Source organism: Salvelinus sp. IW2-2015, unplaced genomic scaffold (assembly GCF_002910315.2).
Source record: "Salvelinus sp. IW2-2015 unplaced genomic scaffold, ASM291031v2 Un_scaffold5506, whole genome shotgun sequence".
Classification (NCBI taxonomy): Eukaryota; Metazoa; Chordata; class Actinopteri; order Salmoniformes; family Salmonidae; genus Salvelinus; species Salvelinus sp. IW2-2015.
The window spans coordinates 3,706-20,173 of NW_019946771.1; the positions used below are offsets into that span (position 1 = coordinate 3,706).

The window sequence follows — 16,468 nt, forward strand, 5'->3', positions numbered from 1 at the left end:
TCTCCCCCCTGTCCCTGGATATCTCTCACCCCCCTGTCCCCTGGTATCTCTCTCCCCCCTTGTCCCGTAGGTCACAGTCTCCTCCTTCACGTCTCTCCCCCTGTCCTGGGTATCTCTCCGCCCCCTCCCGCCCTTGGGTATCTCTCCTTCCCCCCCCCCCTGGTCCCTGTATCTCTCCCCCCCCCCACCTGTCCCTGGTATCTCCCGTCTGCCCCCCCGCCCCCCCTGTCCCTGGGTATCTCCCCCCCCCCCCTGTCCCTGGTATACGTCCTCTCTTTCTCCCTGTCACTGCGTGTGTCTCGTCTCTCTGCTCTTCTCTCTTCAGGTCCCTTCCGTCAACTGTGTCTCTCTCTCTCCCTGTCACTGGTGTCTCTCTCTCTCCTGTCACTGGTGTCTCCTCTCTCTCCTGTACTGGGTCTTGTCTCTCCTGTCACTTCCCTCCCTGTCACTGTGTCTCTCTCTCTCCTGTCACTGGTGTTCCTCTCTCTCTCTGTCACTGGTGTCCTCTCTCTCCTGTCACTGTGTCTCTCTCTCTCCTTGTCACTGGCTGGTGTGTCTCTCTCTCTCCTGTCACTGGTGTGTCTCTCTCTCTCTCTCTCTCGTCACTGGTGTCTCTCTCTCGTCACTGGTGTCTCTCTCTCGTCACTGGTGTCTCTCTTCTCCAGGTGCGGGAAGCGACGTCCAATGACCCATGGGGCCCCAGCAGCTCTCTGATGTCAGAGATAGCAGACCTGACCTACAACGTAGTGGCCTTCTCTGAGATCATGAGCATGGTGTGGAAACGACTCAACGACCACGGCAAGAACTGGAGACACGTCTACAAGGTGAGTGAGTGAGAGAGATCTCTTCAAGATTGAGCATAACAACGGGTGACGTAGTCTGTCTGGTTTGTCTGCTCACTGTTGTATGTGTGCACATAGGAATTAGAATACTAGAATGGACATGACCAAAGATTTGTATAACTAAACCAAGATAGACCACAGGCCGTCATTTCAAATGGGAACAAATGAGTCAGTGGGCAGAACAAGCAAGGAGGTGGGCAGGGCCAAGCACGATCTAGCGAGATCCTATTGGCGTGTTCTAGCACGCATTTGCATATTTTCTAGCATGCAGTAACATATTTTAGTTTTGGGAAGAGAACTGTATTAAGATCAATTGTTTTATCGATGTGAAAATGTGTGGAATGTCTGCCAAAATCCATCTCGTTCCATCTTCTCCCACTGCCAGTCACTGGGCTTTCTCTCACTACCATATTTGGTAGTGAGTTGAAACGCCAAACAGATGCTTCACATTTATACATCCGGTGAAATATCTGTCTCATTGTTCTATCTGTGACCTAAGGCTTCATATGACAGTATAAAAGATCTGCCATTTTGGCCAGGGAGTAGGTCAGCCAGTGATAAGATATTGTGCACATTATGCTTGTTAGCTAGCCAGTCAGTTTCAGTGGAATTAATGATTCCATAAATGTTTCAAATTAACTGCCATAGATGCGTCAAAGAGGTCAATGGAACGCAGACTGTGGGGGATAGAATAAGGACGCCGGATTGGCACACGTTCAACCAATCTGATCCAACAAAGTGGATATTGGTCAAATCCGTCATGGTTGATGTATTGTAACACCCCCACAATGTGGTTACTTAAGTCTCATTTGGCTGTTTTCACTGCATAACATTAAATGTAGTTCCTTTTCAGGTTTAGAAGAAGTTGACTGCTAAATGCTAACTCTCGTTCATATAAACTGGTAGCATAGCTACACTACATGACCAAAAGTATCGAAACACTTGCTTGTCGAACATCTCATTCCAAAATCATGGGCATTAATATCAAATCAAAWWTTTTTTGTCACATATACATGGTTAGCAGATGTTAATGCGAGTGTAGCGAAATGCTTGTGCTTCTAGTTCCGACAATGCAGTAATATCCAACGAGTAATCTAACCTAACAATTCTATAACAACTACCTTATATACACACAAGTGTAAAGGAATGAATAAGAATATGTACATAAAAAAATATATGAATGAGTGATGGTATAGGCAAGATGCAGTGGATGGTATAGAGTACAGTATATACATATGAGATGAGTAATGTAGGGTATGTAAACATATGTGGTACATATAAAGTGGCATTGTTTAAAGTGGCTAGTGATTTATCATTTATTACATACATTTTTCCATTATTAAAGTGGCTGGAGTTGAGTCAGTATGTTGGCAGCAGCCACTCAATGTTAGTGGTGGCTGTTTAACAGTCTGATGGCCTTGAAATAGAAGCTGTTTTTCAGTCTCCATGGTCCTTGCTTGATGCACCTGTAACTGAGACCTCGCCTTTCTGGATTGATAAGCGGGTGAAACAGGCAGTGGCTCGGGGTGGTTGTTGTGCTTGAATGATCTTTTTGCGCTTTCCTTGTGACATCAGGTGGTAGGTGTCCGCTGAGGGCCAGGTAGTTTGCCCCGGTGTTGCGTTGGGCGACACCTCACTACCCTCTGGAAAGCTTACGGTTATGGGTGGAGCAGTTTGCCGTACATGCGGTGATCACAGCCCGACAGGGTGCTCTCGATGTGTGCATACTGTAAAAGTGTTGAGTGTTTTTGTGGACGGATGAATTTCTTCAGCCTCCTGAGGTTGAAGAGGCGCTGCTGCGCCTATCTTCACCACGCTGTCTGTGTGGGTGCACGCATTTCAGTTGTGATTGTGATGTTTACGCCGAGGTAACTTAACTTCTCTACCTCCTCACTACTGTCCGGTCGATGTGGAATAGGGGGGCTGCCTCCTCTTGCGTTACCTGAAGCTCACGATCATCCCCTCCTTCTGTTTTTTGTAATAATTGAGTGTGAGGTTATTTCCTTTACATCACACTCCGAGGGCGCTACCTCCTCGGCGCTTAGGCCGTCTCGTCGTTGTTTGTAATCAAGCTACCCACTGTATGTGGTCCTGTTACTGCCCAAACTTGATGATTGAGGTTGGAGGGTCATGGCCACAGGCAGTCTGGGGTGAACGGGAGGTACAGGAGAGGGCTGAGAACGCACCTTGTGGGGCTCATGTTGAAGATCCAGGGTGGGGATTGTTGTTTACCTCCTCACCCACAGTGGAGGTGGGCCAGTGTAGGAACGTCCAGGACCAGGTTTGCCCACAGGTGACGAGTTTCAGGAGGCGTGACTTATTGGTGCTTAAATGCTGACTTTGGTAGTCGAATGAACACATTCTCACATAGGTATTTCTCTTGTCAGATGGGTTAGGGCACGTCGTGCAGTGGAGATTGGTCGTCTGTGGGAACTGCTTGGCGTGCGTAAGTAAAATTGGAGTGGGTCTAGGGTTCACGGTAGGGTGAAGCGTGATTATGGTCTTTGACTAAGTCTCTCAACGCACTTTCATGAGTGACGGAAGGAGTGCTCACGGCGGTTCGGTAGTCAGTTAGCCTCAGTTACCTTAGCTTTTCCTGGAACAATCGGTGGACGCCTCTTGAAAGCAGGTGGGGACAAGGATTTGATTGAATATGTCCGTAAACACATCACAACCAGCTGGTCTGCATCTAATGCTCTGAGGACGCTGCTGGGACATGCGTCTGGGCCTGACAGCCGCGAGGTTAACACGTTTAAATGTTTTACTCACGGTCGGCATGCCAAGTCAAGGAGAGCCGCAGGTTTTGGTAGCGGGCCGTGTCAGTGGACTGGTAAGTGTCCTCAGGCGAGCAAAGAAGTTGTATTCGAGTTTGTCTGGGAGCAAGACATCCTGGTCCGCGACGGGGCTGGATTTCCTTTTATAGTCCAGTGATTGACTGTAGACCCTGCCACATACCTCTCGTGTCTGAGCCGTTGAATTGCAACTCTACTTTGTCTCTATACTGACGCTTAGCTTGTTTGATTGCCTTGCGGAGGGAATAGCTACACTGTTTGTATTAGGTCATATTGAGTTAGTCCCCCTTTGCTGCTATAACAGCTTCTATTATTCTGGGTAGGCTTTCCACTAGATGTTGGAACATTGCGGCGGGGACATACTTCCATTCAGCCACGAGCAGTAGTGAGGTCGGGCACTAATGTTGGGCAATTAGGCCTGGCTCGCAGTCGGTGTTCCAATTCATCCAAAAGGTGTTCGATGGGGTTGAGGTCAAGGCTCTGTGCAGGCCAGTCAAGTTATTCCACACCGATCTCGACAAACCATTTCTGTATGAACCTCGCTTTGTGCATGGGGGCATTGTCATGGTGAAATGGGACAGGGCCTTCCCAAACTGTTACCACGAAGTTGGAAACACAGAATTGTCTAGAATGTCATTGTATGCTGTAGCGTTAAGATTTCCCTTCACTGGAACAAAGGGGCCTAGCCCGAACCATGAAAAACAGCCCCAGACCATTATTCCTCCTCCACCACCAAACTTGACAGTTGGCACTATGCATTGGGGCAGGTAGCGTTCTCCTGGTATCCGCCAAACCCAGATTCGTCTGTCGGACTGCCAGATGGGGAAGCGTGATTCATCACTCTAGAGAACACGTTTCCACTGCTCCAGAGTCCAATGGCGGCGAGCTTTACACCACTCCAACTGACGCTTGGCATTGCGCATGGTGATCTTAGGCTTGTGTGAGGCTGCTTGGCCTTGGAAACCCATTTCATCAAGCTCCCGACAAACAGGTATTGTGCAGACGATGCTTCCAGAGGCATTTTGGAACTCTGTAGTGAGTGTTGCATTTTGGAACTCTGTAGTGAGTGTTTTTTTATTCACACTACATGCTTCAGCACTCGGCGGTCCCGTTCTGTAAGCTTGTGTGGCCTACCACTTCATGGTTGAGCCGTTGTTGCTCCTAGACGTTTCCACTTCACAATAACAGCACTTAGAGTTGACCGGGGCAGCTCTAGCAGATCCTCCACCAAATTCACAGTGGGTGCGAGACCTGGAGAGGCCTACAAGCCACAGTGTCTCGCACCCACTGTGAGATTTGGAGGAGGATCGGTGATGATCTGGGGGTGCTTCAGCAAGGCTGGAATCGGGCAGATTTGTCTTTGTGAAGGATGCATGAATCAAGCCACGTACAAGGTTGTCCTGGAAGAAAACTTGCTTCTTTCTGCTCTGACAATGTTCCCCAACTCTGAGGATTGTTTTTTCCAGCAGGACAATGCTCCATGCCACACAGCCAGGTCAATCAAGGTGTGGATGGAGGACCACCAGATCAAGACTCTGTCATGGCCAGCCCAATCTCCAGACCTGAACCCCATTGAAAACCTCTGGAATGTGATCAACAGTAAGATGGATGGTCACAAGCCATCAAACAAAGCTGAGCTGCTTGAATTTTTGCGCCAGGAGCGGCATAACGTCACCCAATATCAATGTGAAAGACTGGTGGAGAGCATGCCAAGACGCATGAAAGCTGTGATTGAAAATCAGGGTTATTCCATCAAATATTGATTTCTGAATTCTTCCTAAGTTAAAACATTAGTATGGTGTTTAAAAATGAATACAAACTGGTTTTCTTTGCATTGTTCGAGGTCTGACAACACTGCATCTTTTGTTATGTTGACCAGTTGTCATTTTCTGCAAATAAATGCTCTAAATGACAATATTTATATTTGGGAGAAATGTCAGTAGTTTATAGAATAAAACTAAAATGTTCATTTTACCCAAACACATATATATAAATAGTAAAACCAGTGACACTGATCATTTTGCAGTGGTCTCTTCATTTTTTCCACATACATTCTACCACTCAAGTTTGGGGTCACTTAGAAATTCTTGTTTTTGAAAGATTTTTTATTTATTTTTGTCCATTAAAATAACATCAAATTGGTCAGAAATACAGTGTAGACATTGTTAATGTTGTAAATGATTATTGTAGCTGGAAACGGCTGATTTAAAAAATATGGAATATCTACATAGGCGTACAGAGGCCCATTATCAGCAACCATCACTCCTGTGTTCCAATGGTACATTGTGTTAGCTAATCCAAGTTTATCATTTTAAAAGGCTAATTGATTATTAGAAAACCCTTTTGCAATTATGTTAGTACAGCTGAAAACTGTTGTTCTGATTTAAAAAGCAATAAAACTGGCCTTTAGACTTGTTGAGTATCTGGTGCATCAACATTTGTGGGTTCGATTACAGGCTCAAAATGGCTAGAAACAAAGACCTTTCTTCTGAAACTCATCAGTCTATTCTTGTTCTGAGAAAACAAGGCTATTCCAATTGAGAAATTGCCAAGAAACTGAAGATCTCGTACAACGCTGTGTACTACTCCCTTCACAGAACAGCGCAAACTGTCTCTTGGTGATGATGACATGAACCTGTATTGGGGTTAGTGTCCATACAAGCATTATACTCTGATTTTTACCTCAACATAGTGTGAAATGCACATAAACAGTAGCCTAAATGTAGGCTAATTCTGCTGTGGGGAAATGAGGAGATTCAGGATCTTCCTTCACTGCCCTTTCCTGTACTCGTTTCCATGGCAATTCCGTTGTTTTGGTCGAGTTCGATTGACCTCTTTACCACATCTATGGCTGCCATTCTCGTCCCGTTCTGGAACTTTGAGGGTTTATGACATAGCATCTCCAGTAATTGAATAGGATCTCTGTGGTTTCTACTGTACTGTGTGTTCTCCAGGCTATGACTCTCATGGAGTACCTCATAAAGACGGGTTCAGAGCGCGTGGCTCAGCAGTGCAGAGAGAACATCTACGCTGTCCAGACTCTCAAGGACTTCCAGTTCATCGACAGAGACGGCAAGGACCAGGTACGACAMGCACACACACTGTACACACATTCCCAAACACACACTGGTACTGAATCACTACTCGCCTCTCATTCAAGGACTTTACAATGTTTTCACTGTGACCTCTTATACAAACACAGAGTGAAAAGCCAACAGTAACATGTTTATGGGCTGGTAATGACAATATAGCAGGTCACAGGGAAACACTGATGGAAATGGAGGGACTGAWACAGGAATGTAGCACTTAGTTTGCAGGCAAATAACTGACATTTMTCAACAATTCAGTGACACAGCTGTGTAGTTAGGAAGGTTGTGCACTGAGTTGTATGTACTCATGTGCATTCACCTGCSTGTGTGTCAGGGGGTGAATGTACGGGAGAAGGCCAAACAGCTGGTAACACTGCTGAAGGACGAGGAGAGACTACGRGAGGAGAGGATCCATGCACTCAAGACCAAAGAGAAGATGGCACAGACCACCAGTGGTGAGAGACAACTACGTTACCCAGCCTGCACCAGCCACCAGGGGATCTGAAACRGATTGAGGAGRAAAGCAAACCATARACAGAAATGTAGTTTTAAGTTGTCTGCTGTGATGCAGAGCYKCCCTGATCCTGGRGAGATGCATGTGGTGTTTGCAGGCTTTTGTTCCTGCMCAGCTCTAACTATGCCAWGATGCAAACWATAACATTTTCTTTCCCCTCCTTTCCCTGTTCTCCGGTCCCCTCATCCTGTCCCCCAGCCTCTTCGGCCCCCTCAGCTCCAGGTCTGGGGGKTGGAGCGCTGTCTCAGGGCTCTCACTCTGGAGGGGCGGACCCAGAGCAGGCGTGGCCACAGAGCTCCGGTGAGGAGGACCTGCAGCTGCAGCTGGCCCTGGCCATGAGCAAGGAGGAGGCGGAACAGGTATACAGTACAGCCAGCCAGCCTGCAGCTGGTGGAGGGTAGGCAGAGCCCCCGCTGGCCAACCACACTGTTAACCTGAGGTCCAATGGCTTGATAAACGGGTTGATTTGTATAGGATATAAGCACTGTACACCCTACGACCACTATACATAGAACACATATATATGGTGACACTTAACTACAGTCCATAACAGAAGTATCYGGGCATAGCAAGGTTAACYCAGGACAATGTGTGTTTCCATTCACTCACCTTTACCCTCTGACCCCTGACCCCCAGACTACTGTGGCCCCTCTGGAGGACGCAGAGCTCCGCTATGCACTCACACTCAGCAAGGAAGTACAAGAACAGGTCAGGGGGCAAAGGTCACCTGACCGGCCGATCATCATCTACCTATCTACCTACCTATCTACCTATCTGTCTACCCAGCCGGCGGTCACTCCATCGAGTCTTAATCCCAATCAAAATGAATGATATTTATAGGAATGATCTGTTTCATTAATTCCAAACATACACATGTCAATGGGTTAATAATATAAGAGGGTAAGAAGGAAAGAAGTAGTTTTAAAAATAACTCCCCTATGATTTAATCAGTGTAAAATGATGCATGGCAAAGACTTCATAATTTGAATGACTCAATTTAACCCGTAGCAATTTCTGAATGAGTGATTACTCCCTTTTTTTCTTCCATTGCAAATTATTCTGAACGCATGCTTCAAACTACACACACAATGACATACTTAAACACACTCAATTAAAGGCATCTTCCAGTGCCCGCACTCTGCAAATTGGAGGGCAGTATTCAATCAACACCGGTATTCAGAAGTTTAGAGGGTAAGGCAAAACAACACTCTACCTTTAGCATAAAGACAAACTGGGTAAAAACAATCTATGTTCTTTTGTCTCACAAAGTTCTTAAGTATAGATAAAACCTCAATGTAATTCTAGGATCCTGACGTCATTCTTGGACCCCGACTTCGTTCTAGAATGTCAACTTCCTTGTAGAAGAAGAGGACTTGTTTTGTCTGACCATGAATATTTCTGGATACAGGTAGTGGTTGAATAGAGAGCCCTGGCAGACAGTCCACGTCCACTATGGCTGGGACCCTGACCAGTTTCTTCAGAAGGTGAAAGAGGATACTGCCCATAGCGGCTGGTCTAGAATCAGTTTTTGATTTCCTCAAGGAAGGGAGAATGTTTTCCTACTCCCTAAGGTGGGTTGAGGAGAGCTGATCTGAGAGCAGCCACTGAAGGCAGCATCTCTCCTGGAGCTTTGCATCACGGTCAGATAGTGCTTCCTGGGGGAGTGAAATTAAGTTGCTCCCTAGACACTGATCTAATGTCAGTTTAGCATTTTCTCCCCAAATGGCTTTGGCTACAATTTGGAGGTAGTAAGCTGATCCTAGATCTGTGCCTATGGCCTGGCCTGCCCGAGCGCTTGTCGCAGGTGATGACATCACAGCTGTATGTGATTGGCAGGAGGAGAGGCTGCGCAGGGGGGACGACCTGAGACTGCAGATGGCCATCGAGGAGAGCAGGATGGAGAAGGCCAAGCCAGAGGAGGTGTGTTTGGTGACGTGTGTGTACGCCAGCCATAGGGGAGGGATGGATGGGGGCTACACACACTCTTTAGACAATACCACTCAGTTCCTCTTTCTCTCTCCTGGTGTTACCTGCTGTAGTTGTGTCTCTCACCTGTGCATTCTGTGATTGGAGAGAACTGAAAGTTAAGGTAGTGTAGGCCGACACCAGAAGGGTTTCTGAACCCTATCAGGTAACTGTTAGCTATGATATTTCCTAGAGGAACCTTTTTGAATTAAAGTTAAGAACTGAAAGAGTTTGCCAATTATCTGACTGACTGGTCAGCAACATCAACAGACCGGTGCTGGTCCCCAGACCACAGGTTTAGAAACAAGAAACACCTCTCTCTCTCTCCCGTCCCGGTACTAGTTGATCTATCCCTTCTTTCATCCTCTGCTTTTATCAAGGCAACTGTGTGTGTGTGTGGCCTGCGTGTCAAGATTTGTTTAGTGTGTATGTTAACTGACTATGCTCTGATTTTCATGTGTGTGTGTGTGTATGAGAGACAGACTACTCCAGCATTGAGCTCATTGTCTCTTGGTGTCTGTTCAACATCAGTGTGTTGTTATAACCTGTGTATTATCCTCTCCCAGAGTGCGTTAATGGAGTTGAGTGCTGTGGACCCCTGGGGGGCTCCTGCTGCTGCCTCTGGGGGCTCTGCCGGCCCCTCACCCCCTCCCACAGTCCCCCTCCCAGCCCCCTCTGCCTCTGGCCCCTGGGGCCTGGCCCCTGCAGACCCTTGGGGTGCCTCGTCGCCCGCCTCACCCCCCAGCGTAGACCCATGGGCTAGTGGAGGGACGGCCCCCCCAACGATAGCCCCCCCGCCAGACCCCTGGGGAGAGACAGCCTCAAGAGTCAACTCCGTTGACCCCTGGGGACCCTCAGGTTAGTGACCTCTGACCTTTACTCCCCTGGCCTCGTCTACACCTGTTACCCTCATTCCGTCACCTTGTCCCACACCCCTACCTCCACACTCTGGACATCAATACRTTTGGTCTATTTTCCAATACTCTTCAAATGGCCAGCATGTTTAGATCATTTGGAATGTGACCCTCCATATCTCAGTCAGGCGTATCTCTGGTTTCAATCAAATATCTCTGTCTGTTCTTACCTCCTTTCAAGTGAAAAGACTGTCTGTCCAGCTCTTCCATATCAGATAAATGAGAGAAAGTGGGGAAAGGAAGCCATATTGAACTATTGGGATCCAGCCCAGCTCCTTGTTCCCTGTATATTGTATGGTGTTGTGCAGGGTTGGATTCCATTCCTGTTCAGTTCAAGAGATTAACAATCCTCATTGAAATTAAAGGCCACTTTTGAAATCTTAAATGGGAATTCCAATTAATCTTTTGAGTTGACTGACTTGAAATGGTATTGACCCCGACCCTGGTGTTGTATGTGAGCCAAACCCCTGCCTGTCTCCCTCCCCCATAGCTGTGACCCCCCCCAGTGTCGACCCCTGGGGCCCCTCTGTGCCCCTCTCCACCACCTCCTCTTTTGGGGGGCCAATAGACCCCTGGGCTGGGGACGGGGTTGATCCCATCATCACCTCTGACCCWTGGAGCGACTCCGCCAAACACACTAATGGCACAGGTACATCCACACACACACTGACACATAATGGCAAGGACATGTGGATGAGATACTCATTGACCCCCCCCCCCCTTTCACCCACCCACAAACACAGTTGTCTTGCATTCCATCCTCCCTCAGTAATAATGGTATAATGCCGTGGTGTCTAATCTGGTTAGTCACTATAAATACAGTACTCCATGTTCACCTTCACTCTCTGTCTCTCGGTCTGTAGGACACCCAGAACTGCGAGGTCAGTTAACGGGCGACAGTGCRGGTTCTCCGGTGCCCTTTGACCTCACATCTCTGTGCTCTTCACTTCCTGTCCGTAAGACCCCCGAGTCGTTCCTGGGGCCCAACGCATCGCTGGTGGACCTGGACTCACTGGTGTCTTCTAAACCCAAACCTAAACAACCTCCTCCTCCATCAATCTCCTCCTCCTCAACACATAACCCCTTCCTCCAGACTACAGGTACTGATAACACACACACATAAGCACATAAATACACACACACATTTTTAAGCACTTTGTGTTTGTAATAAATGAAAGTACATTGATTGAAGTATTCTCTCCTCTCCAGCCTCGTCTTCAGCCCCTGGCATGGCAGTCACCCCGGGCAGCACAATCTCCAGCAGGGGGGTTTCCCCGACGCCACCCCCCACCTCCAACCCGTTTGGCGCGGCCGCCCCCATGTCCTCCATCTCCCCACAGCCCTCCACACTGGGCCTCAGCAGCCTCCGCACCAGCCCTGTACCACCCAACCCCATGGCATACCCTGGCATGGGCATGGGGCCTATGGGTATGGGAGCACCAGGCCTGGGGATGGGCATGATGCAGAGCCCCATGGGAATGTCTCCCTACGGCGGGCTCTCGCCCATGGGTCCTCCTGGGCCCTCTCACTTCATGGGGNGCCTGGGGATGGGCATGATGCAGAGCCCCATGGGAATGTCTCCCTACGGCGGGCTCTCGCCCATGGGTCCTCCTGGGCCCTCTCACTTCATGGGGTCCGGAGGGGCCCTGCCCCCACAGCTGAATTTTGGGGGGCCTACGGGGGCAGCTGGAGTGATGGGAGCCGGGGGAGCAGTGGGAGGGGCCGGAGTGACGGGCGCCAGCACCAATCCCTTTCTTCTTTGAGGACGTTTCAGCACTCCCCCTTCCTCTTCAACACCCAATCCAGGCCTTGCCCCGCCCCTCATCTACTGCCCCCCTTCCCCCCCAGAGTGATCCTACTTCAACACAAACAATTAATGTTTCCAAAAAGAAACGTGTGTACATCTCTATATTTAAAGAAGAAAAAGAACATCTGAATTTGTTATTTTCTTTCAGAAGCATTTACATGAATTTCAACAACAGCAAAAATATTTTGGTTCATTTCAGTGGGATGTAGCAGGAGGGAAATAGACGTTTATTTATTTTTATTTAGTTTTATTGCGTTTGGGTTTCTTTCAGTCCTTTCTGAAATCAAGGTGGGTGTTTGAGAGTTTGGCTTCATCAGTAACTCTGATATAATATTGTATTATTGCACTGACAGAGATGGGGAGAGAGAGGGGACATGGCCACTAACAAACTGAAACACAAACAAATTCCTGTACCTGCCTCTTCCTCTCTGTCTGTAGAAGAGGAGGAATGAAGGAGGATTTTATAAAAAAAACTCCTGAACAAGATTTGGACAGAAAAAGCTGGCATTAACATTTCAGCCACAATATAGTCAAATCATTCAATAGCTGTTCTATTTTTTATTTAATGTAATTTATTTCTATTTTTTTTCTGCTCCTGGGAATGAATAAACAAGGGGGGAATATTACGCAATTATGCCATTAAATCAAATGCTTATTTTTTCTTACTGATTGTCATGGAAATCAAAATAAGGCATCTATTGGTTGAGGAGAGATGGAATGTGTTTTGTAAATGTATGAATGTGTCTGTCTCCATTCATCCTGCGTCCTCGCTTATTTCAGCAAGGTACAAATCTATTATTTTTGTTTTTAAAAATTGTCACTTGTATCAATGCTATGTAATGTTGGGATTTTAAATGAGGTATTATAAGGGTCACATTTTTCTGCCAATTTTATTTCACACATTTTGTATTAATCAGAAGCATTAGTCTTTCTCACTCTTTCATACAGGATGCCTCGTCTGCAGGTGTCTCTGGACATGACTGGACCCTCCTTTCCGACCCYCCTCCCTACGGGGGGAGAGCTACAGATGCTTCTTTTAAAAAGACAATTCAATGAATGAAAGAACTTAAACAACAGGGGACTTGATGACATGCTCCAAGCTGTTCATTTAGTTTGATGATTGTTATTTTATATCAACTAAAAGATCTCTTGTATCGGGTAAGGTCACATTTTGTGTGGTGTTAACTGTGAACATTCACATTTGAAAAGTGAAATAAAATAAATCCACAAAGGGTACGTTTCTTTACGTTAAATCTGTCTGTCTGGTGTACTGTGTGTTTGATGTTCCAATGCTGTTGGACAGGGAGAAACTGGGACAAGAATTCATTTTATAGTATTTTATTAACATATGAAGTCTCCTCTGTCAGTTGGAGCATATATGCATGTCCAGAAGCTTCTGTGAAGACTTCCAGATAGGGATACAATTGCAGAAAATAAGGAAAATAGGAACCAAAAAACTTTCAACCATTTCGCTATAGCAATACTGCATTCAGTCATAATGTACCAATGACCATCCTCACTGTGAAGAGTAGCGTGTGTGGTGAGGCAGCTGAATATAGGGTGTAGTGTTTTGTATGGGAGGCCCCTCGGAGTAGGAGGAAGTTTCCCCTAGATACTGATCTATGTTCAGTTTTGCATGTTTCCTCCCAGTGGTCCAGGTTCGTTTTGGGGAGAGTAAGCTGATCCTAGATCTGTGCCAGCGGGCAGCACTGATCCAGTAGACTTCCTGAATGGAATCGTGGGGCAAACAGAATCCACTCTGTCAGGCGATCAGAGAGTCCCAGTCAAAGTCATCTTGGATCTCCTCGCTGTTGTTATGGAGATGTTTCATAGGGGGACGGGGTTTAGGTTGAAGTTGGATCCCAGCTGTGAGAGAGAGAGTGGAGAGAAGACACTATCATAAGCCTCCTTTGTTGACTAGGAAACTACTGCACAGACCTCAAACTATTACAAGGACTGCAACTCAAGTCCCTTTCAAAGCAGTTTAATGTTCACTTCCCTATTATCACTTCCTGTTTCCTCATCTCCTTCATGATGTGACTGGGGTGGACTTTCTACCTTACCAACCCAAACCAGCTCTTTCCCTGTTACATTAGTGGTAATGATGCCAAGGAAGGCAAGGAAACAGGAAGCAACAAGGAGAGGAAGCCTTTTGATTACATCACAGTGATACTATATTTGACTAAATAATCCCAACATGTACCATTGAGCGAAGCAAAGCTTTACACTGGTAGAAAATATTACTTCTTGTAAAAAAAAATAGGCTTTGCAATGAAAATGCTTGCCAAAACATCACTACTGTGTACTGGAAGTTGTAGAGCTAAAATACTGTCAATAGTTTAGAAAAGTGTCTTGTGGCTGAGGTCTCACCATTGGTCTGAAGGGCTTCAGTTTGGGTCAGGTGGGGCCTCTGTACACCCTGAGTTTGGGGGTGGAGGGGCCTCCTGGGGGGCTGACCACTGCTGGAGGGGGGGGCCAGGGGAGAGGGGTGGGTTAGGGTGGCCAGGGTGGGGGTGTTGTGAGTAAGGGGTGGGAGGAGCAGAGATTGAGGGGCACCGTGGGCCAATGGGGAGTTGTTACCGGAGGACGAGCCAATTAGGCCCTTCTGAGTGAAGAAACGGTTCAACGAATCACAGAGTGAAGTGAAGAGCGTCGGCTCCAGCGCCCAATCACAGAGCTCGGCCTGGCGCATGCTCTCCAGGAGGTCTGGAGGAGAGAGGGAGAAGGGGAAAAAACAAATAGCAGGGAGAAAGAGGAAGATTGTCAATGTGATAACTATTCTTGTCAATGTAGAAACAATGAGTAGCATTAATCTGTAATTATCATGTAGTTTGTTAAGTGACCTGGGTGGCTAGTGAGGTCAATGTTGGCCCAGTCCAGACTGCTGGCGACCCTAAAGCTCTCCTTCAGAGTGTCTGTAGTACTGAACCAGTCTGCTGGCACCACTACAGAGACAAACAGAGAGAGAGGTGGTATAGGTTGTCAAAGAGTTAGTTACTGTATCATATTCACACAGTGCAGTGACAAGCCTACAGGCACAGTTGAATAGGTTTTTGAAGTGCTAAGGTGTTCAGGTGTTGAGTTGTTATAATCACCACTGCTGTGAGACAGTCTGTCTGCCTCAGGAGGAGGCCCGGGTGCTACAGAGGGTACAAGGTGAGGGGACAAAGGGGGGAGGGTTGGGGTGTGCAGTGAGGTACTGTCATTGGTCAACACAAATAAGGGACCCACGTCCGCTACAGAGAGAGAGAGCGAGAGAGAGTTAAACATTCACATACACAGATTCTCTGACAGCACAGACAGATATGTATAAAAACACTCATTTAGAAAGTGAGAGAGAACGTACATTGCGAGGTCACTCTCTCCCTGACGCTTCTGCAGAGGGACTGGAAGGAGGTGTAGAGGTCTGGCAGATTCAGATCAGAGAAGGAGAAATGGAGAAGGGGATCACAGGAGTGTGACGAGGCGTAGGTGGGGGCAACATTAAGAGATGGGACAGAAAGAGAGGGAACAGAGAAAGCGGGAACAGAGAGAGTGGGAACAGAGAGAGCGGGAACAGAAGAAGGGAGAGTTTGAGGGGAGACAGAAGATGAGACAGTAGAGTGAGAGGTAGAAAGAGAGGGGAGAGAGTGAGGGACAGAAAGAGAAAGGAGAGAGTGAGGGATAGAAAAAGAGGGGAGAGAGTGAGGGATAGAAAGAGAGGGGAGAGAGTGAGGGACAGAAAGAGAGGGGAGAGAGTGAGGGGTAGAAAGAGAGGGGAGAGAGTGAGGGACAGAAAGAGAGGGGAGAGTAGCAGAGGCAGTAGATGGGGAGACAGTCTCATGCGGGACAGGGAGAGAGGAGACAGGGGACTGCATATAGGGTGGCCGTTGCTGTGGAACCAAGGTGATAGACAACAACAGCTTGTTATTTGGTTGTAAAACCCATGATCTTTATCAATCTACTGGATACATTTGTTGGGACTGAACTTACTCTACCTTGCATGGTGGGGGGGATAGTTGTTGACTGGGTTCCTGTGGCGATGCTAAAGGCCTATAATGGTCTGTCTGTGGAGATGCTAAAGGCCTATAATGGTCTGTCTGTGGCGATGCTAAAGGCATATAATGGTCTGTCTGTGGAGATGCTAAAGGCCTATAATGGTCTGTCTGTGGAGATGCTAAAGGYGTATAGTGGTCTGTCTGTGGAGATGCTAAAGGCGTATAATGGTCTGTCTGTGGAGATGCTAAAGGCGTATAATGGTCTCTCTGTGGAGATGCTAAAGGCGTATAATGGTCTGTCTGGGGTGAATGCTGTTTCTCTGCCTGCATCACTGAGACATTGGGGACCTGGATGGACCCCTCCTCCTCTTCAGCTGGATACGGACGCTTGGTTCCTCTCAGCGGATTGGGCTCTGAGGGGCCGTCCATCATCCAATAGGAACCCTGGAAACACAAGAGGTGGAGGGTTCTCACAATTTATAAGTACTACTACAAAAGTACCAAAAAGTATGAAACTGTAATATATTCAGTATATTTTGAAATATCATACTTTTATCTATTTCTAGCC

General features: G+C 47.3%; 2 protein-coding genes across 4 annotated transcripts; one reads left to right on the forward strand and one right to left on the reverse strand.

The window, feature by feature from the left end:
- Positions 1-636: 636 nt before the first annotated feature.
- On the forward strand, positions 637-13,155 carry LOC112078292 (epsin-1). The gene is made up of 10 exons (XM_024144578.2): positions 637-824; positions 6,589-6,717; positions 7,058-7,178; positions 7,436-7,596; positions 7,874-7,945; positions 9,074-9,157; positions 9,769-10,060; positions 10,607-10,765; positions 10,980-11,216; positions 11,326-13,155. Exons 1-10 carry the CDS (start codon positions 714-716, stop codon positions 11,877-11,879), a joined length of 1,920 nt encoding a protein of 639 aa, XP_024000346.2. The 5' UTR covers positions 637-713; the 3' UTR covers positions 11,880-13,155.
- A 90-nt stretch (positions 13,156-13,245) lies between these two features.
- Positions 13,246-16,362, reverse strand: LOC139026696 (forkhead box protein J2-like). 3 transcript variants are annotated; one of them, XM_070442012.1, is made up of 6 exons: positions 15,901-16,362; positions 15,270-15,795; positions 15,019-15,063; positions 14,767-14,868; positions 14,294-14,629; positions 13,246-13,789 (listed from the first exon to the last, which is right to left on the reverse strand). In XM_070442012.1, the coding sequence occupies exons 1-6, from the start codon at positions 16,330-16,332 to the stop codon at positions 13,686-13,688; spliced, it is 1,545 nt and encodes a 514-aa protein (XP_070298113.1). In that variant the 5' UTR covers positions 16,333-16,362; the 3' UTR covers positions 13,246-13,685. The 3 variants fall into 3 exon arrangements, with proteins under 3 accessions (XP_070298113.1, XP_070298112.1, XP_070298114.1); XM_070442011.1 differs by having other exon boundaries at positions 15,019-15,159; XM_070442013.1 differs by lacking the exons at positions 15,270-15,795; positions 15,901-16,362 and having other exon boundaries at positions 15,019-15,263.
- Between the last annotated feature and the right edge of the window lie 106 nt (positions 16,363-16,468).